General features: G+C 42.0%; 1 protein-coding gene across 1 annotated transcript in view; it reads right to left on the bottom strand.

Moving 5' to 3' along the window:
- Nucleotides 1-21,271, bottom strand: part of TENM1 (teneurin transmembrane protein 1) — a 778,425-nt gene that overhangs the window by 13,029 nt on the left and 744,125 nt on the right. The window contains exons 27-29 of the mRNA XM_034781757.1: nucleotides 20,283-20,455; nucleotides 18,555-18,790; nucleotides 4,892-5,188 (exon numbers count right to left, since the gene is read on the bottom strand). Coding sequence (XP_034637648.1) covers nucleotides 4,892-5,188; nucleotides 18,555-18,790; nucleotides 20,283-20,455 — 706 coding nt within the window. The remainder of the gene's footprint in view (nucleotides 1-4,891; nucleotides 5,189-18,554; nucleotides 18,791-20,282; nucleotides 20,456-21,271) is intronic.

The following is a 21,271-nucleotide window of genomic DNA, read 5'->3' on the forward strand; positions in this document are numbered from 1 at the left end:
GAGGCAACATTCACTGTTGCTGATGATTTGTTTAGCTCTTATTGGCATCCCTAGCATGATGGTTATACCAGCTGAACAGTCTTGCCCTCCACAGAATAAGTACAGCATTTGCTCCATTCCATGCGTACTCTTGTCTGCTCATGGCATATCCACAAACATACCTGAGTTTCCTCAAATTTATTCAGGAGTCAAAATTATTTGAGGGCTATTTTTTGGGTAAGTATTTTTATCTCTGGTGTTTAACCTGTAAACTAATTTCTGTGAGTAACTGATATTTGCTATGTTGATTAGTTGTGACTGGTCAGAGAAATCACAAGGTCTGCTTTCTGTTTCCTGACTAGATGACTCTGCCAACACTTCCGGCAGAAATATTTCTGCATGCCAATGTAAAATTGAGTCTCTGTAAACTTTTGTTCTCTCTGTGGGGAGCTATCATTGCTGAAACAACCCCCCAAAAAGTTTAGAATGATTATTCGTAGAAAGTCTTAGCAGTATTTGCCCAGCTCTAGTAAGTGCCATGACTGTTCTTGGATATTACATATCCTGGCCACATAACTTGAATTGTAGTATAGGCTTGTTATAGCAAAGTACTTACATTCTGACCCCAATTCTACCAAGCACTTAAGCACATGAATAGCCACACTGATCTAAGTGTTTTGCATGATTGATGCCAAAGAGCTCAGAAAAACTTCCAGGCTAGATCTAAAGAGCAACATTGTGACCATCCTTCTAAGACATTAGAACACTGGAAACAAATTAAGAAAAACAACTTGTTTCTGAGCACAAACCCTGGCAGGACGGAAGACAGTAAGGGCTCAATCCTGCAAGATGCTGAACGTTCTGGCCCTAACCCAGTTGATTCTAACAAATACCTAAATGTCTGCCCAAAGGAGTTAAGATAGACTAAGCCAATCCTCTTTACATTTCTCATTCTTTCTCCCTCACTATTTATTTTAGCCTTCCTTTGGTGAAAGACATCTGTCACCTGTACTCAGGCCAAAGAACATCAACGTTTGCCATGCTTGAGTTATCCAGTGCCAGCCGGTGAAGAGACTTTTCACTAAGCTTTTCCTGACCACTTAATTGCTGGTTTGTCAAACATTTATAACATATACATAGTGTTTATTTTATTCTCACTTTCAAGTCCCCAGTCTGCAGTAAACCACTGACTGAACTCTCCCTGTTCTGATGTGATGACTCTCTTGCTATAATGGTCCCTGCTCTGCCATTGACAGAGTATGAATAACAAGTTCAGAAGCATCTCTAATATAACTTTAGTGCCCTTTTGTGCCATTTTTCACAGCACTTTGTTTTTTGTCTGGGACAGTGAAAGGACAGTACAAAGGTTGGAGACATAGTATCCTATCCACTGTTATCAGTTTGTATTATAAAGAGAAGAAAAGGTACTGTAATTTCCTATCTATTTTAAAAAAGTCAGAATAGATTTTAAACTATCTATGCAAGTGCGTCCTAATTAATTCAAAAGGATTTCATAGCCTAGCTCATAAAACATCCAAAAAGCTTTCATTTTATAAAAGCAGCCAAGATATGTTGAAACTCGCATGGGTTGAGGCCTTCATGATGTTTTCAGATAAACAACTAGAGGTTATAGCTTGGAATCTCCACTGAGAACATACAAAACAGATACATTGCTAAAAACAGCCACTAGATGTCACATGTGCTCAACATAAAAATGCAGTTGCCCAAGTATTTTGTCTGGCTGCAAATAGAGCACGATTTTAGAAGTGAGCTTTGGGTAGTCAGTGTTTTTTTTATAAGAACAAGTAAATTAGTGTGACCAAATTAAGTAAAAAAATCTTTCCTGTACTATCCTCATGGTGCCCTACCCATAGGAACCCCAACCCTAGCTCCATATCCTCTACCCACAGGAACCCTAACTCTAGGGCAGGGAACCCTACCCATAGGAACCCTAACCCTAGCTCTAAGTGCCCTACCCATATGAACCCTAAAAGTAGGGTGGGGACCCCTACTCACAGGAACCCTAACCTTAGCTTCAAGTGCCTGGCCCATAGGAACCCTAACAGTAGGGTGGGGACCCCTACCCATAGGAACCCTAACCCTAGTGCAGGGAGCCATAGGAACGCTAACCCGAGCCATAAGTGCCCTACACATATGAACCCCACCCCTAGAGCAGAGAGCCCTAGCCATAGGAACCTTAACCCTAGGGCAGGGAGCCCTTCCCATAGGAAACCTAACCCTAGCTCCAAGTGCCCTACCCATAGGAACCCTAACCCTAGCTCCAGAATTTTAAAATTAAATTACTGAGAAAGGAGGATATTTGTCCACTCTTAAGGCTCCAGAATACCATAATTAAGCCATAAAGAATGCTAATCTATCTGAGGGAAAATTTATACCTATAAACTGTAATTTTAAGAAAGCAAAGTGAACTACCTTATTGATTTTTGAATAAAACTAAATAATTGTGGCCGCATGAGGATTGAGACAATTACAGCTTTAAAAATCATTACAAAATGTATACAATAAACAATTATTTCTCAGTGCAATCCCACAAACCCTTCACTTGATGAACAGGGCTTTGTCAGACCAATCCTGAATTTGCTCTTTGTGTTTGGAACACTCATTGGTGACAATATCAATTACATGTATGGAGGATCAAGTCCGTCATGTTTGACTTTCATTAACTCCCATAGATGTATGCAGTGTGGTTGTAGCTGTGTTGGTCCCAGGATATGAAAGAGTCAAGGAGAGTGAGGTAATATCTTTTATTGGACCAATTTCTGTTGGTGAGAGATATAAGCTCTTGAGCTTATACAGAAGTTGGTCCAAAAAAAGATATCTCATCTCTCTTGTCGCATTAACTCCCGTGGGAATTACAGTATAGACCAAGTCCTGGTTCCACCTGAGCCAGTGGAAGTTTTGCCATTTATTTCTGAGGGACCGGGATTTGGCCATATGTGTAAAAACTGCAGCACATTAGTTTATACATTTATGTTTGTGAACTCAACACAGAGTAGGAAAAGACAAACTGGCTTGGAAAAGCTGAAATGCACAAACCCTTTTAAAATTTCAGGGCCAAAGAAGAAATATGGTACCTTCACAAAGCTATTCTCATGGCACTGCCCGAATATGAAACCAAGCAGTACCGAAAACCTGTTTACTTCACTCAATATGCAGACAAAAGAGTTCCTGACAAATTCATCTGAACCAAACTTCAGAAACCTCTATGGTTTGTAAATCTTATTAATAAATGGAGATGCCACAATGTGTGCGGATAATGGAGGACTCACATTTTTATGTGCTTTTCAAGCTATATGAGGTTTCTCTCTGGGTTAGATTCCAAATTTTTGGAGGATCAGACTTAAATACCTTAAAATATGTACAGCAGAGAATATCTTAAAAGTACACATTTACAACTTTAAAATGTATAAATAACTTAAAAGTAATTAGCAACAGAGGGTCCTGTGGCACCTTTAAAACTAACAGAGGTATTGGAGCATAAGCTTTCGTGGGTGAATGCCCACTTCATCAGACGCAAGAGCGTGGGCATTCACCCATGAAAGCTTATGCTCCAATACCTCTGTTAGTCTTAAAGGTGCCACAGGACCCTCTGTTGCTTTTTACAGATTCACACTAACACTGCTACCCCCTGATACTTAAAAGTAATTGGATTTCCTAGCATATAATATCACCTATCAGCTTTATTTCTTGTCTTGCTTGAGTCATTTCTCCAGATTCCTGTGGTTAACAGACTAGAAAATGTTTGGAAACTCATGGTATTTTTAATTATTACCACTATCTTTTTTTAGTTGTAGAGGATGCTGTTTGGAGATATACTTACAATGTGGAATGAAATGCTTCTGAAGAAATGGCACACAGAAAATATGATGCTCCACCTTGGAGTATGCAACTTTTGTACCCTTATTAAGTGACCTGTATCTCTAAAGAGAATTGCAGATAATGGTTGTTGAGGAAACTCAGTCATAAAGCCTTTACAAAAGTGGAATAATTGTTTCCATCTCCTTGCATTCTTTTTCAAAAGAGTGAATACAGTTCTCCTGAAAAATGCTGGCTAGACAGCCTTGGAAACCAATATCTTTATGCCCAGAATACAGTATAGACAGTGGTAGTATAAGCTTTCTTACATTGTTCCATAATCCTGACCTAGAAGAGCCATCTCTGCAAGTCAGAGGATAATTCAGTTTCAATATCCTTTAAGTACTTGATTCTCAACACATCTCAACACAGAATGACAACACATGTCAAAAGTGAGGGTGAGGTTTTGTGGTCCCATCTACTTGGAACTGAACTGAACCCATCAATGCATTTTACATAAGTCATTAACAACTCTCAGATGCTAATGACCTTTGCTGCTGATCTATGTCAGATATGAATTGATGACCTTAGAGGCCTGCAACTTTCCTCCCATTATTAATGCAATCCAACTCATCTTCCTTTACACTTGAAAATCACTTATATAATTTTTTTTAAAAAATATATTATTCTAATGAAGCACATTAACCGAACTGAAACAAAAATAAAAACTATAGTTTAATTCCACATGCCACTTATTCTAGCATAAATGTGTTACTGCTCAATTTTATAGTTCTGAATAAATTTTTCCTTTGGGAAAGTCTCTTTCAAAAAAGTGAATAAACTTGTCAAAATGAAACAAAGGGAAAACATTCCACCAAATTTAGTTGTAATACATGCCTAACTACAGTGTTCCAAGTGATGACAGTCCAAAGACATTTTATCTAAATATATAATTGTTCCCATTTACAGTTAAAAACGGTTCTTAGTTACTTTTGCTGGAGACTTACCATGACAGTGAATGTATTTATAATTTAGTCTTTATATTGATATACATTTCCTGCCTTTAATATAATAATCCATTTTTAAATTGATTTACCTTTTCTAAGTATGTGTAACTCCATATTTTACCATCTGCCCATGTTCTGGAAATTATCTTCCCACTTGGGTCATACTCCATTTTCTCAGTCCATGTTCCTCTCTGAATGTAGGTCACTAATCCTGAATGTGAGTAAGTGATGTTGACTTCATTATATTTGCTGATGGGTGACCACAGAATTGGACGTCCTGTCTGGTCATACAGAATCCGAAGAGTGAATTTTCGATGGTCATCATAGATCTTTCCTGTTCTGGTTACGTGGTCAAAATCAATGGATAATAGGTTTCTGTTGTGGGCCTAAAGACAAATATGTAAGAATAATGTGTCTTATATATACACAATTGCAGCATTTCTATGACAACTGAATGATCAAAGATACTATGTTTTTAATAGTATATGAATATATTAATTATTAAGGATGAGAAAATCCAAAGTTTCAGCCCATTACAAATAGCTGGACTATGAAATTTACCTAAAAGTAAAAAGTGAATTTTGCTCTCCAATTTTGGCACTCTGATTTACACAAGGAGATAGTTGCATTTGCCCCCTCCCTGTATTTATAAAAGTGCATTTTAAAATGTTATTTTACTTACAGGGTTTTAAGGAAAGTGAATCCAGAAAATGAAGAGAGCGAGACGTTTCAGTGTAAAGTGTCTGCGAGTCACAGTGTTCAGGGCTGTATTGTTCACACTTACTCTTGCTGATTCTTTGTTGAAATAGCAGTGGCTTTGTGTAACACCAGCTTGTCCCCACCAAAGCACTTCCACCACCATAGTGTATTGCAGTATGCAGGGCTGGCGCTTCCATTTAGGCGACCTAGGCAGTCGCCTAGGACGCCAGGATTTGGGGGGGCGGCAATTCGGCAGCGGGGGATCCTTCCGCGCTTCGGGTCTTCGGTGGCAATTCTGCGGCGGGTCCTTCACTCACTCTGGGACCTGTGGCCGAAGTGCCCCGAAGACCGGGAGCGCGGAAGGACCCCCCCGATGCAGAATTGCCGACAACGACCGGGAGTGCAGAAGGACCCCCGCTTAGGGCGCCAAAAACCCTGGCACCGCTCCTGGCAGTATGGCTTGCCTTGTAATAAGCCATCTGCCACCTGCAAGGCAAGACCCAAGCATGCTACAGCTGAACAGCCACTCTGGTTGTGGCAGACTGATGTTATCCAGGGCAACTGCAACAGCTGATAAACTAAATTAAACGTATACAAACAGAAAATCTCCTCAGGAAGACTTTTTGTGAGGTTATTAGCAATTGCTTTGGAATCTAAAATTAGCACTACCATTAGCTTCCCTTGACACAACTAAATCTCTTACACCTATCCTGTTTCAAATTTCAGCACATTAGGATTTGCTTTATGTAAAAACCTCCTATTCTAACACCCTAACATTTCCTCTCATCTCTCTATTCTTATCTTGTCCCAAGTCCCCCTCCTTTCTTCATCTTTCTTCTTCCTAGGGGTTGACTTCCTGACTCCATGCAAGCAAAGACGTGAAGCTGAGCTGGCTCTATATATTAACACAGACATTCTGCTTCTCCTAATCTCCATTAATATTGATAGCACAGTTACTACTCCGAAGCTGTCGATGTTAAGGTACACATGAAAGTAGTACAGAAAATGGAACAGATATGTTAGCAGACACACACTCTCCACTCACATCCATAAACTTTGGCACGTGGGATCAGGGAAGCAGACGATAAGGGAGTGAAGGAAGAAAAAGCTGACCGATAGTGGCAATTGATCCAGAAGAATCAAATAGTTCCACTGTCCGGCCACACCGGAAGAAAGACCGGAGGCAATGGATGGGGTTTAATTAGGCCGCAATTTTATTCACTTAAAATATCTGGGGGTACACAGCATTAAATTATACAGTGTAGGTCATCATGCTTTTTTTAATAATTTCCACATAATCCCCAACCTGACCCCAGCCATCCTCCCCTCTAAAAGGATTAAGGGGCCTAGAAAAGGCTCCCCCTTGTACTAGACACAGGAGCTCCAAACCACCCTGCTCAGCACCCTTAAGGGATGCTTTCCTTTACATCCTTTTCCAATCCATTTTATCCAATAACAATATCCCTTTCATACCGAGTACCCGCACTGGCCATCTGACACAAGTTTTACGAACTAAGATGTGACATTATAACCTAACTCCCCTGCCCCAAGCAGGGGAAGGTGAAAAATCCCAGCCCACTTCAGCCAATCTGGCATTGAGGGAAAAAATCCTTCCCAGCCCCATAGGGAAAAGGGGAAACTAGTGTAATGACCACAGTGGATCATGGAGGAACACGGTGCTTTTTCAGATTCTATGAGTGGGAAGGTGGAGTCTGCCAGCCCATTCTTCAGGACTGCATGGGATATTAATAGCCCCCATCCTTCTGGCCAGCTGCTGAGGCAATGACATCCCTCCCCGGCACCCCTTCTCCCGTCCAGCTGTTTCCTGCTTCTTCTCACTCCATACAAGTGAACTTTCCCCCTTCCGCCATATTTGCTAGCAGTTGCAGGGGAAGCCCTTTAAGGAGCAACAACCCTTTTTCTTCCAGTCAGCCAGGCATAAAGTTGCAGTGGGCACGGTTAGATGGTATAGGCCTAAAAAGTCAAAAATGTTAACATAATCCAGTTGCTGTCCACCATTAAACAATGTTAGACAAGGTTCAGGGTTTGGTATACCTGTGTATAGCTCGGTATACCTTAGCTGGCTTACCACCATGGCAAATACACCATTACAATTCCTTTGAACCTTTTATTAAAGCTACAGAAAAAGAAGGAAACCAGTAAAAGCATTTAAAATGTAAAGTATTGAATAAGGTTTTCATTTTAACAACATCCTTTGTTCCCTTTTCCCTTTACCTTGAAAGAGCTTTTAGAAGGAAAACCCCACTTGTCTGACAGTCTCTTAAATGGTATTTCAAGATGGTAATAACTGTCCCTTTCGTGGAAAAGAGACATTATTAGCTGCTATGGGGTGGGGTTGTTATTGCTGTTGTTGTTAAAGTCGGATCCCATTTCCCAAGAAGACAAAACAAGACAAACACACACAGAAAGGGGAAAAAAAAAAACAGCGAAGAGAGAAAAAGCAGCTTGTGTCTCGGGTGTTGACTTTCACTTGCAGCCTTCCTGCTGGAAAAACACAGGCACAAAACATGACCTTATCAGCCACTTCAAGACCTGGCAAAATTGTCCCAGGATCGTGCTGTTTAGGGTATTGCTTTTAGTTACCTCTTTCTGGTCACAGACTTACAGCAGTGTTTCAAAAATACGCAGTCATGGCTAGCTAAGCCAGACTCTTATTAGACAGAAGGAAAAGGAGAGAGATAGATAGAAAAGAGAAGAAACTAAGATGGGGAAGGAAAAGGACACATGGAGGGAGGAGACAAATCCCAGATAGAGTTCGAGATCTAGCCAAAATTGGCAGAGGTGGTAATGTCATCTGGCTCCCTCTCTCTGGCCCAGTTTGGTCAGCACATCTTTCAGGATTAGGATGACGAAGGACCTGGATCCTAGGAGATGGTGGGGGTGGCAGCCAGGATAGTGAAGCTCACGCCAATAGCCATTTCCACCCCCAAAAGTCTCTTTCTTTAAGAACCCCAAGAGGGAGTGAATGAGGAATAGCCCATCCTCTCATTTTTTTGTCCACCAATTAGGCCTAATTTTTGACACACCAATTTTGGTTCCACACTTTTCTTGTTTACCAAGAATGATCTTAACATAATTCTTGTATTATATCAGGAGGCCTTTTTATCTCCCTTTTGTACCTTTTCCCATCAATATTTTTGTTCTAGGTTATTGTGGCATCATTGCATAGTCTGTTCCTCATTAGCGTTCACAGATGTCAACAATAGCAATGAATAGTGCCAGCATTTTTCTGTACACCAGCTTTCTCGATGCACTATATCCATGGCCTGCAACACTCCTGCTACTCTAGCTTCAAGTGTCTTCTGAGCAGAGAGGAGACTAATCATACTATGTTGTGTCAAAATTTGTGGACAAATAGGTTAAATTAAGAAAGCAATTCCAATCCTGTGAAGTCCAAATGAAAATTTGAACCCAAATCTCTGACAATGAAATGCATCTTCCCCTTTCTTCCCTCACCTATCTCCTTAAATTTTTCAGTCACCAAAGACAATCATTATTACCATTATGTTCAGTTTTAATTAGAGATGTACAATTATCAACTATAATCTAGGGAACCATAAAATAGATTGTTTATTGACTTGTTTCTTTAAACTACCAGTGCTCAATGCTTGCATTAATTTATTTTGAACAACAAATTGTGATATAACTTCTCACAGCAGGGATGATGTCACATTGTGTGTTTGTACAATGCTCAGCACGATGGAGCCCTGGTCCTAATTGTGGCCTGTGAGCACAGCTCTAAAATAAATGTTAAATAGTACTAGCCCAAGCTGTGGTTCACACATAGTGTGAGTGATTAAAAGGAACATCTTTTCTGTCTTTAGATACAAATTGTTTGGAAACCTAGAAGAAGCAGGTGTTCATTCTTCAACTGTCTTTCCCGTGGTTTTATATACATACATCTCTAAATTTAACAGTGTTCATTTACTACAGCTGTAAAATACCTACATACTTCAGTAGATGGCTGTAACTATTACAATTTATGTTCTAATGATACTTAAAGAGCCTAAGTAAAAAGTGATTTTCAGTTCAACTACATTTGTTGGTATATTTGTGTGATGGACATTTCTTAGTAAATTTACTTTCTCTGAAACCAGGATTGGTAATAAAACACATTGAAAAGAAAGCAGAGGATAAATCCTGACTAATATTCTTTTACCATCTATGTATAAATTTAATGTTCTCCTTGTTATTAATATAATGATTGTAGGGCAATCTAAAATCAGACATGACCCAATGAATAAGAATCAAAAACAGACCAGAAAGGGATGAGGCATATGCACATCTTGCTGATTTCGTAGAATTCAGGGTTTTATTTCTGTTTTTGATTTTTATTTTATAATTCACTTCTCAGAAGTGCAAAGCAGAACTGGGTTTGTAGAAGGGATTGCTGAATTATGAGCCCTCATTTCTAAGCCAACACAAAAATGTTGATTTGAAATCACAGTGGTTTTGCTTAAAGATGGTTTCTGAAGTCTATGAACAACTGAGTAATGAGCTAATGTGAGGAAAGTGAATTAGGATATTCCAATATCCAGCACAAGTCAAATGTTTGCTTACAAACTTTGCCCACATTATGGCTTTCCTATGCCAATAAGGAGGAACTGGCTATCAAAGAACCAGATCCTAAGCGGATGCAAATTGGTGCTGTTCCACTGACTTCAATTCTCAGACCTAATGCTTACCAAAAATGTGTAAACTAGTCTGCAGGTATGTGTACATTCTTGTCTGTTCAGTGAAGCCAAACCAATTAACGACACCTGGGGATCTCACCCAATAACTGTAAAGTAACTAGTTAGAGGACTGGTAATATTATGGAAAAAATATTTGTTAACCAGCATAACAAACATATCTGTTCAAGCCCATATCCTCAAAACGTCTGACTTGAGTTTTAGACAGCAAGGGGTTTTTTTAAGTGCAAATAAGTGAGACTAGCCAGGCATCTAATTTTCAATTTTGTAGATAGTCACTTGTAAAAAATGGATTGTATCCAGTTCTGAGTGCCCTCTACGTTATGCAAAAGAAAGGAGTACGCAGCATCGAATTCTAATTGATATATTACTATGCATCATGCTCATTGGTCTTAACAGCAGCCTTTGCTTCATTTTCAGAAGTCAATTAAAATAGAAGTTCAATTGATTAAAAAAAGAAGGCTTGCTAGATTAAAATTCATGTTAAAATGCCTATTTGTATGTAGATTTATTATTAATATAAAGACTGTACACACACATACGGACTGTTTTGCATATTTGGTGAAGGCAGTAGGTCAGAGCATACTACACTTAAAAAAAGTTATGTTTAATTTCAGAGTTATCCACCTGATTGGTGTGTGGGTCCCTGTTTGGACCCTCCTACAGCATTCAAGTTACTAATGTGCTAGATCCTCTTCTCTGTTCCATTTCTGGGAAGAAGAATTCTTACCATGCAGTCTTGCCACTTTTTAAAAACATAACTTTTATACCTTTCTTCAAGGCCTGCTGATAGCATGGGTAAGCTGTCTCTCCTCTAAGGATGAATTAACAATCCTCTGGGGTGGGGAGGGGGGTCACATGCCTTTGTGCTGCCTATTAACGGGGACTGGGAATTAAGGGCATCAGAAAGTCCTAGAGAAGAAGAAGTCTACTACTTTTATAACCTGGCCTCTTTTTATCCTACTCCCTAGTTGTCTGCTTTTAAATTTATTTCCCTATCAGTCAAACTCATTTGTATTGGTTGCTTCAATGCACTGAATACTTTACTATACAATGCATTGACTACTTTAACCACATCAGTGCTAAATTTTAAATGAAATAATTTGACCTGAATTCCCCCCTTCATTCTCAAAACTTTTGGCTTGGGCACCTGCTTTTTTATTGAATTTTGAGGACTCCTGCAAGTCTATTCATCTCCAGTGAGAATCAGCCTAATCCCTGGGGCCTCCTCTTACTCATAGTCTCAAAATTCAGCATCATACTCTCATACTCCCACATCACAGGCTTTCCAGGGCATAATTTAGCTATTTTAGGGCTTTGTGCACTGACTATCAATTGTTTAGTAGCTTTATTTTCAAAATGTGACCCAATATGAACTAAGGCAAAAGTGTCACTTTTTTTTATTTGTATTCTAGCCCTCAACTGATGTAATTTTTTTGTAATTGTACCCAAATAAAAGTTTTCAAAGATTTGTCAACAATAAGCCCTAAATACATTTAATTTATTTAGTCTATTGGCATCACGGTTTTTATTTGATTTTTTTTGATGATGCTATACAGTAACTCCTCACTTAAAGTCCTCCCGGTTAACGTTGTTACGTTGCTGATCAATTAGAGAACATGCGCCTTTAAAGTTGTGCAATGCTCCCTTATAATGTTGTTTGGCAGCTGCCTGCTTTGTCCACTGCTTGCAGAAAGAGCAGTCTGTTGGAGCTACCTGGTGGGGGCTTGGAACCAGGATGGACCGGCAGCTCCCCCTCAGCTCCCCGTTCCCCTAAATTCCCTGTGCAGCAGCTGCTCAGCAGGCTATCAATTGCCGGCAGTTCAGTTGTCCCTCCCCCCACTGCCATGTGCTGCTCCTTGGTAGGGTGACCAGATCACCCAAGGGGAGGGGGGCGGGGCAAAAAACACAAAACAAAAACCCTTCCTCCACAAGTGCTGGAGGGAGGCCCCGGAGATGCAGGGGAAGCGCGGGGCCAGGGTGAGTGAGAGTCCGGCCTGGCCCTGAGCAGGCAGGACTCAGTCGGGCAGTAGGGAGAATAGGGGGGCGGCCCGCCGGGCCAGGCGGTGGCTGTTCTCCCCCCTCTGGGCAGCGGGACTCGGGAGCAGCTGCTGCTGCAGCTCCCACTGCCGTGGGGGGAGGAAGCGGCCAATGGCCAAGCTCGGCAGCTGCGGCTCTGGCGCCCCCGAACCCCCCGAGCCTGGGCCTGCTGCGGGGACCTAGCAGCGCGCACGCTGCCCCCAGCCCATGGCCAGTTGCGTCTGGGCTGCTGCCCAGCTGGTGCTATCCCACGGCGGCCCCGGAGTGGGGGCAGCAGGCCACAGCCCCCCCGTCCCGCTGTGGAACGAACGGGCCTGGGTTGCCGATGCCTCCGCCCCAGGGCTGCCGCAGGATTGCACTAGCTGGGCAGCAGCCCAGACGCGACTGGCCAGGGGCTGGGCCCAGCGTGCGCGCTGCTGGGTCCCCGCAGCAGGCCCAGGCTCGGGGGGTTCGGGGGCGCCAGAGCNAATATCATTTCGCTTTAAGTCGCATTTTTCAGGAATATAACTACAATATTAAGCGAGGAGTTGCTGTACTCCCGAGTCCCGCTGCCCGGGGGGGGAGAACAGCCGCCACCTGGCACCGCGGGCCGCCCCCCTCCTTTCCCTACCACCCAGCTGAGTCCTGCCTGCTCGGGGCCAGGCCAGACTCTCACTCACCCTGGCCCTGCGTTTCCCCTGCATCTCCAGGGCCTCCCTCCAGCGCTTGTGGAGGGAGGAGGAATGGTGAGCCCGGGGAAGAGGCGGGGATTCGGGGAGGGAGCCAATGGGGACAGGAGTCGGCGGAGTCGGGGTGGGGGGGGCGGGGGCGCGAGCACTTCCGGGCTCCGGAGCATTTCCTTGTTTGTCCAGTGTCCCGACCGCACATTGGTCGGGACGTGGGACAAACAAAGAAATATCGGGTCAGTCCCGATAAAATCAGGACGTCTGGTCACCCTACTCCTTGGAGCCTCCTGCTTGCTGTGCAAGGTGAGACGGGGGCTAATATCAGGGTATCACCCTCCCCCCAGCTCCTGCCCCCCACTCACCCCATCTCCATAGAGCGGGGGAGGACACGGCAGGGCTAGGACAGAGGGAGATTGCTGGCAGCTGATCTACTTAAAAGGGCAATGTACTTAGAGTGGGGTCAGTGTACTTAAAGGGGCAATGCACATCTCTCTCTCTCTCTCTCTCTCTCACAGGGTGTATCTCTCTGTCTGCCATGCTGTTTCCCCTCCCTCCATTCGTGCTGCCTTGTAGAGTGTGAGGCTACATTAACAATGTGTTAACCCTTGAGGGCTCAGCCGAGTACTAGTTCATCATTTAGCAGTAAGGCATTCCCTGGGAGATATCCCACTCTCTGACTTCACCACCTTAACCAAGCTTCACAATCATCATTGCTGTGTACAGTATTAAATTGTTTGTTTAAAATTTATACTGTGTGTGTATATATAATATAGTCTTTTGTCTGGTGAAAAAAATTTCCCTGGAACCGAACCCCGACCTAGTTACATTAATTTTTATGGGGAAATTGGATTCACTTAATATCATTTCGCTTTAAGTCGCATTTTTCAGGAATATAACTACAATATTAAGCGAGGAGTTGCTGTACTGTTTTTCCTTTTCAAAGGGCCTAGTTACCTAGCAGGATGCAGCTCTCTGTGAAAACCAAATCTGCACTGATACTCTGACAGTAGGTCTAATTGCACTGTTCCTCATAATTCCCTACATCTCCTTGACTCTTCCTTCTCCATCACCACCAAATTCAAACTTTTGTCTTCAGTGTCAAAGCCCAACACAACTCCACTATGCTATATATTAGACTTGTGGCCCTATGCCCACTTTATCAACAATACCAGCTTAGATACTCAGTTTGTCCCTTTCTCTTAGAAGTATCCCTGATCCTATTCACATGCATGGAATATCTTCTCTTCTCTTGCCCACCAAGCCATCACATGCTCCTTATTTAAGTCCCTCCAGAAAGCTCACCTCTTCCAGGATGCTCACAAGAAGTGACTCATTGCTAGCCACTCTCATAGCTTTAGTATTTTTTGTTTATAAAAGGTGTGAGAGAGGAAAATAACCAACCAAAAATCCTAACCCAAGCCCCCAAATGTACTGGCACCTATGCTCAGTGACCATGTGAGCTCCCTTGTTCAAGAAACAAAATCTCAGATGAACTTGGCATGAAAGGATTCAACTTTAAAGGGGAAAAAAGTCTTTACCTTACACTTCAGAAGACCGAGCAAAAATATGCTTCTCCCACTTGTATTTAAAATGATCATTTAATCTAGAAAAACATAATTAAGCTCTAATTGCCCCCTTCCCTGGGAATATTCTCATGGAGATTTCTCCCCTAGCATTCTGGTAAGAGTGGAGGAATGAGGTCTCCCGCAGGTTAGATCCATAAATCCTGCTGACACCTTGAGATCTGCACAGAGGAGCTGTGCCTTAACCGCATCTCTGGCTCTATGGCAGCGGTGTTCCAATAGAGCAGGAACACCTCTAGCCTAGGCTTCCCAAAGAACCCTCTCTCAACAGGGAATTCCATTGTGGAGCGGGAATGGGGGTGGACATTGAGAAATAATATAGGTAGAATAATATTCTTTGCCAAATCCTGTTTTTATCTCATCCAGTCCTCTCCCGGTATGTCCATTGTTTGCCCTCCAACTTCATGTAGCTATCGGTGGTATCTAGGGGAGAAGAAGACTCTTCCATATAGGCAGTTGAGATGCCTTTCTGAGCCAGAGAGGGGATCCATGTGTGGATGGTCTCTGTGGTGTGACATCCCAAGAGTACAATCAGGCTCTTTTTAGTTTACCACAATAATGATACTATTGTGGCATGGCTGGATTTTTTTTCGGAGGGGTGGAGCTTCCATGACAGTATGTCAAGTGAGTAATGCACTGTAGATTCTCCTACTGAACAGAAGAACGAATGGACTAGCGGTTTCATGCCGTTTCAACTCAGCACTTGATCTATGGATGCTTTAGTTTGCTTGTAATTTTTAAATAAATAGACATATTTCATTTCTTATCAGGGCCGGCTCCAGCTTTTTTGCTGCCCTAAGCGGCAAAGCGGGGTGAAAAAAAAAAGATAAAGCCGATCAGCAGCTCAATCGCGCCGCTTCATTCTTCTGCGGCAATTTGGTGGCAGGTCCTTCGTTCGCTCCTTCTCTTCCTCTTCAGCGGCACTTCGGTGGCAGCTCAAAGAGGAAGAGAGGGACTGAGGGACCTGCCGCCGAATCGCTGCCAAAGACCCAGACGTGCCGCCCCTTTCCATTGGCCGCCCCAAGCACCTGCTTCTTTCACTGGTGCCTGGAGCCAGCCCTGGTTCTTAAGCATATTTCACTCCTCTAGGACCCACTTGTGAACCTCCTCCTTTTTTGGCATGTGCTATCGAGGAAAACAAAGGTGCAGATGAAAATGAGTTAAAAGAACATGGAATGAAATTAGCCAATGGAAAATTTAAGGTGAATATCAGAAAAATATTGGGCATGATGAAGCACCTGAACATAAGGCAATATGAGGCAGAATAGATGATCTGATGCACCTTTGACATTTAACACTTTTATGATTTAATGCACTTAAATATGTGTTTTGCAGTTATTTAAGCACAGTTTGAAAGACTTATGCAGAAATGAACCAATTGTTGAATTGCACGTTGAAGGCCGTTTGAGCCACCCATTCATTCCTACAACATGCATATTTGCCAATACAGTACAGTAAGTCCTCACTTAACGTTGTAGTTATGTTCCTGAAAAATGCAACCATAAGTGAAATGATGTTAAACGAATCCAATTTTCCCATAAGATTTAATGTAAATGCGGGGGGTTAGGTTCCAAGGAAATTTTTTTTGGGCAGACAACAGGCATTATATACTGTACAGTACTGTACTGTACTGTGGTTGGCAGGTGCCCCTGGCTTACCCCACACAGGCACAGCCCGCTGAAGGCAAGGATGCTAGGAAGCACCTTGCGCAGCAGCAGTGGCAGCTTCTCCCCAGAAGAACAGGCACCGACTTTGCTGGGGGATGCTCCAGGCTCGCCTCTTCCCATCCCACCTCTTCTGACCCCCACTCCACCTCCTCTACAGAGCATGCTGCGTCCCCCCTCCCTCCCAGTGCTTCCCTGGTGCTTAGGACTTTCTGGTAGGGAGGGGGAGGAGCAGAGATGCAGCGCTTCCCTGCTCCTCCCCCTCCCTGCCAGAAAGTCCTAAGTGCTGCCAAACAGCTGTTCGGCAGTGGGGGAAGTGCTGGGAGGGAGGGGGAGGAGGTGAAGAAGAGGAACTTGTACAATGCTCCCTTGTAAAGTCGCTGCTCTTCCACAGAATCCTACAAGCAGTGGACAGAGCAGGCAGCCAAACGACGTTATCATAGAATCATAGAATATCAGGGTTGAAAGGGACCTCAGGAGGTCATCTAGTCCAACCCCCTGCTCAAAGCAGGACCAATCCCCAACTAAATCATCCCAGCCAGGGCTTTGCCAAGCCTGATCTTAAAAACCTCTAAGGAAGGAGATTCCACCACCTCCCTAGGTAACCCATTCCAGTGCTTCACCACCCTCCTAGTGAAAAAGTTTTTCCTAATATCCAACCTAAACCTCCCCCACTGCAACTTGAGACCATTACTCCTTGTTCTGTCATCTGCTACCTCTGAGAACAGTCTAGATCCGTCCTCTCTGGAACCTCCTTTCAGGTAGGTGAAAGCAGCTATCAAATCCCCCTTCATTCTTCTCGTCTGCAGACTAAATAATCCCAGTTCCCTCAGCCACTCCTCATAAATCATGTGCTCCAGCTGCCTAATCATTTTTGTTGCCATCCGCTGGACTCTTTCCAATTTTTATAATTATAAGGGAGCATTGCACAACTTTAAACGAGCATATTCCCTAATGGAGCAGTGACGTAACTTCGAAACAATGTTAAGTGGGAGGACGTTAAGTGAGGAGTTACTGTATATTAGAGAACCGTTCAACAACTTTCCCGGTCATAACTAAAATGAGAAGAGGTGACCTGGACAATCTGAGGAAATGCAAGGGAAACCAAACGAGGCTTTGTCCCATATGCAAGATATTTGTGAGGAAATTATGATTCAGTGGTCTGAAAGGCATTTGGTCTGACAGTTTGTTTCATAACAGATAGGTGCTATGTCATGATAACCACACTCTGATCACTGGTTGGGTTCATGATTCGCTAATAATTCCCTGTCTTTTTGTTCTGTATTTGTACAGGCCTGAGCCTAATGGTTCATGGCTAGGGATCCTAGATGCTACAGTCATACAAATAATAAGCAATAAGAATATAATAACAATTAAATTAACAACTAAGTGAATGTGTGCATACATTATCCAAGTTTAAAAATGGAGATTAAACTGAATAAATTCACACATTTTGCTGAGAAAAAAATCACGTAGGACTGACAACCAAGATGCATCCTTGAAATATTTGATTGCATACATTCACAGTTTAAATTGGCATAATCTAAGATAATACATACCTATGCACCCCCCATTGTTGCTAATCATTACTTTGAATATTAAATATTCCCACTCATTTTACAGGTGTTTCAAGCAGTGTTTGTGTCAAAAATATAACTGATTTCTTAAAGGACCTTTTTTTTTTAAACAAGTTAACAGTTGCTTTGGGTCTTACTGTTAATCAAATGCTGAATGTGACCATCTGTCATTATCATCTGTGAATTCTCAGGAAGGAAAACACAAACCAAGGATGCAATGTTAAAAATGATTGTTTATTAGGACCAGATTGTGACCTGGCTAATGCACTCGTGCAGAGGAATGAGGGATGCAAGTTGTGTCGTCGATACCACAAAGAGAGAGAGAGAACAGCACCATAGAGGCATAGCTTTGACTTGTCTTAATCTCCCCCCTTCTGCCAGATATACTGGCAAGTACAGTTCAGCAGTGCACCACTGGAAGTAATCTGCCCAGGTACAACACTGATTACCTCCAGCCAGAACAAGAAGGGAAGTCAGAACGCAAAGACTCACTATCTGCTACGGGAGTAGAGTAACTACACATTGCCCCTTGCCCCGGGCTTTTGCCACAAATCATAATTTAACCCTTAGTTGAAAAGAAAAAAAAACGCAATTATATCTGGAGGTCAAGTTTAACAACTAAAATTAAAAAACAATGGATCAGAATCCCCGTGAACTTGGGAGAAACCATTTGTGTTTGAAATCTGTGGTTAAGGCCTAGCTCTAAAATATACTCTTCATAACGATTTTTATAAAGAAATACATTTCAACAAGATTTAATTCAGTTGTCTTCAAAAGAAATGCTGCACACTTTACAAAAGAGGACTCCTTACCCGTAACCTTCTCTCAAATGCTGAGATATTGCCTTTGGTCTGCTCCTTCCTTTGCCTCCATTCTATGAGGTTTGAATTATGCTCTCCTGGTAATGAGATATTGCACTTTCCCAAAGTGGGGTTAACAACGCCTGCAAGAATGTGGGGCTCTGTGTTTAGAGTGATCTCCATTCCGCTGGCAAATGTGACCCTCAGCGAACCATCCGGGCTGACCCGATAGATATTCTGCGTGTTGTCTATCAATAAAACAAGATGGGGAAAGTTCAGTTCTCCAGCTTTATGAAACAAATGTTAGATGTGCCAGGGTATGTTTGTCCATGGTTTATAGGCAGCTGTATATATACGAACTTCGGTATACGTTTGTAACCTAGAGGCTGCAGGTCTTCAGATATGTAAACACATTTTCAGTAAATTTAGGCCTTCTTATTTTCATATTGGAGGCATCCTACATCCTGAATAAAGGTCATCTGCCTTCAGATCATAGGCTTTTAAAAAAGTGAATTCATCAGGTTGGCTTTTTGGCCACTGACAGTATGCTGATGATTAGTCTGTTGGGATCAATATGCCACTAATATAGTAAAGCATAACCCTTAAATGAACTTAACAAAGAACTGAGGTTGAGTCTGACAATTATTTTTTTAACTATCTAGGATAAGAACCTCTCCCCCGACTCTGTCCTCTTTACGCCACATAAAAGGGCTGAAAAGCCCTATTTCTGGTTGTGGGACGATTTCCCTGGCGCAGGTGCTGTGGAAATCAGTGATAAGGCTGCCTTCTGAGGACCCCCTCCACAAGCCCTGGCATAGGGAGCATGTCGGGGTGCAGCTGGTGGCAGGAAAGGATGTGTTAGTGGTGAGACCAGAACATGAAATGCTGTGAAGAATCTAGGCAGTGCTGCAGCCCACAGGGCACCCAACGGAAGCTGCCATAGGCTCAGATAGGCTTCAAGTATAGTTAAAATTATGCTGAAAGCCTCGGAGCAGCCCTGGGTTGGGACAATGCTAAGGTGGTTTAAAGCCACCTTAAGTCTTCCTGCTCCAGGATGTGAATTCTGTGCTGCACCTCTCAGGGTACATCTACCCTGGAGCTGGAAGGTGTAATTTCCAACTCAATGAGACATACATACGCTAGCTTTTATTGAGCTTGCACACTAAAAATAGAGTGTAGCTGCAATAGCTTGAGCACCTGTCTATTCAGAATCTGGGTATTCATGACCTACCTACATGCACTCAGCAGCTGATATGGGTCATATTTTGTTGTCATTCCTATAAGAACCACTGCTAGAAGGTGGCATTGCCAGGAATGAATTCCCCACATCAGCCACTGACAGCATTTCCATGTTACAGTGTCAATATGGCAAGTCAATCTTTTGCGTGGTATTTCTTAGAATGACAAAACTAATTGCATTAAAGGCAATTCTTACCACTTTGATATTGAGATACTAAATGGTGTTACTCATAAAGTCTAGAGATAGCAGAGGTTTCAAAAAACAGAGTGAACCCATTGACCCCTGAATACACTCATACTTGGAAGTACACCCACCAATGGTCCATTTCTAGTAGTTACTTGGGTAGTATAATAAAACAGGAACTAGAAATTTGTATTGAAGTCAGGAGGAAACAATCAGACAAAGTAAGGTGATTTTTTTGGGCAAACTGATAAAAATGCAAGTAGCTATAGTTTCAAATTTAATAACTATGGTGAAAGAAACAGAGATGCTTTAAATACCTTGTTTTAAAGTGTATATAGTAGAGGTAGCTGAGAAGTTTGTAGCTGTGATCACATTTTCTCTGTTTGAAGATTCAAGTTCTACTCTTGTTAGTTTTTCAACATCACTGTGGAAACTGCTGACCTCACCAGTTGGAAATGTTGCATTAGTCAGGTGGCCTTCAAGGTCATATCTGAGAAAACAGAAGATTCAAATGTTACAGAACTTTGGAGAGGGTCAATATAAATTTGTATGTGCTCCTACGAGCAAATATGGTGCAAGTTTAAATAATGCTGACTGCCAACACTGCATAATAAATAAAAAGGGAAATTGTTTACTTTAATTAATTGTTAAATGTTGTGTTAATTCTTCTACTTTTGAATTCTTTATCTCTGATTTGAGCTATATTTTTTAGTACTTCTGGATAAAATAGGTAATAGGTCACTTTAGTGTAAAACCACTGTCTGAATCACCTGTATCACATTAAGTTGCAATATATACAATCCGTGGTGATTTAAACTTACTTTGATGTGATATAGCAAAGCTGCCACTAGAGGTCACTCTGCATTCAGATAACTAACAATGACATTTTCTAATATTTGAATAAAATTAATCCTAATTCTTAGATATTGCAAAATGCAAACATAATATTTTGTTGCTTAATTTTAAATATTTAATATGTATGATGAAAAATTAAAAAAAACCTACAGTTATAAGTAAATACATAGGATCCAATTCGTAATGGTTATGTTGCCTGCTTGGTACTTACTTAGATGAGTATTTCCCATGGGATTTTTTGAGTAAGAACTACTCATCATGACACACGGCAGTAGTAACTGGACCTAAACATTTTAGATAACCCATATTTCATAAGTGCTGAGTGAATTATTTTATTTCAGGGAACATTATGTATATTCAAATCAGCCCACATTATGAAAAAGTGAATAATACACAGACCTGGAACAACGTCTACAAATATGTTTGTACTCTTAACCAAGGTGACCTTCTG

This window comes from Trachemys scripta, chromosome 9, assembly GCF_013100865.1.
Source record: "Trachemys scripta elegans isolate TJP31775 chromosome 9, CAS_Tse_1.0, whole genome shotgun sequence".
NCBI classification, from domain to species: Eukaryota; Metazoa; Chordata; order Testudines; family Emydidae; genus Trachemys; species Trachemys scripta.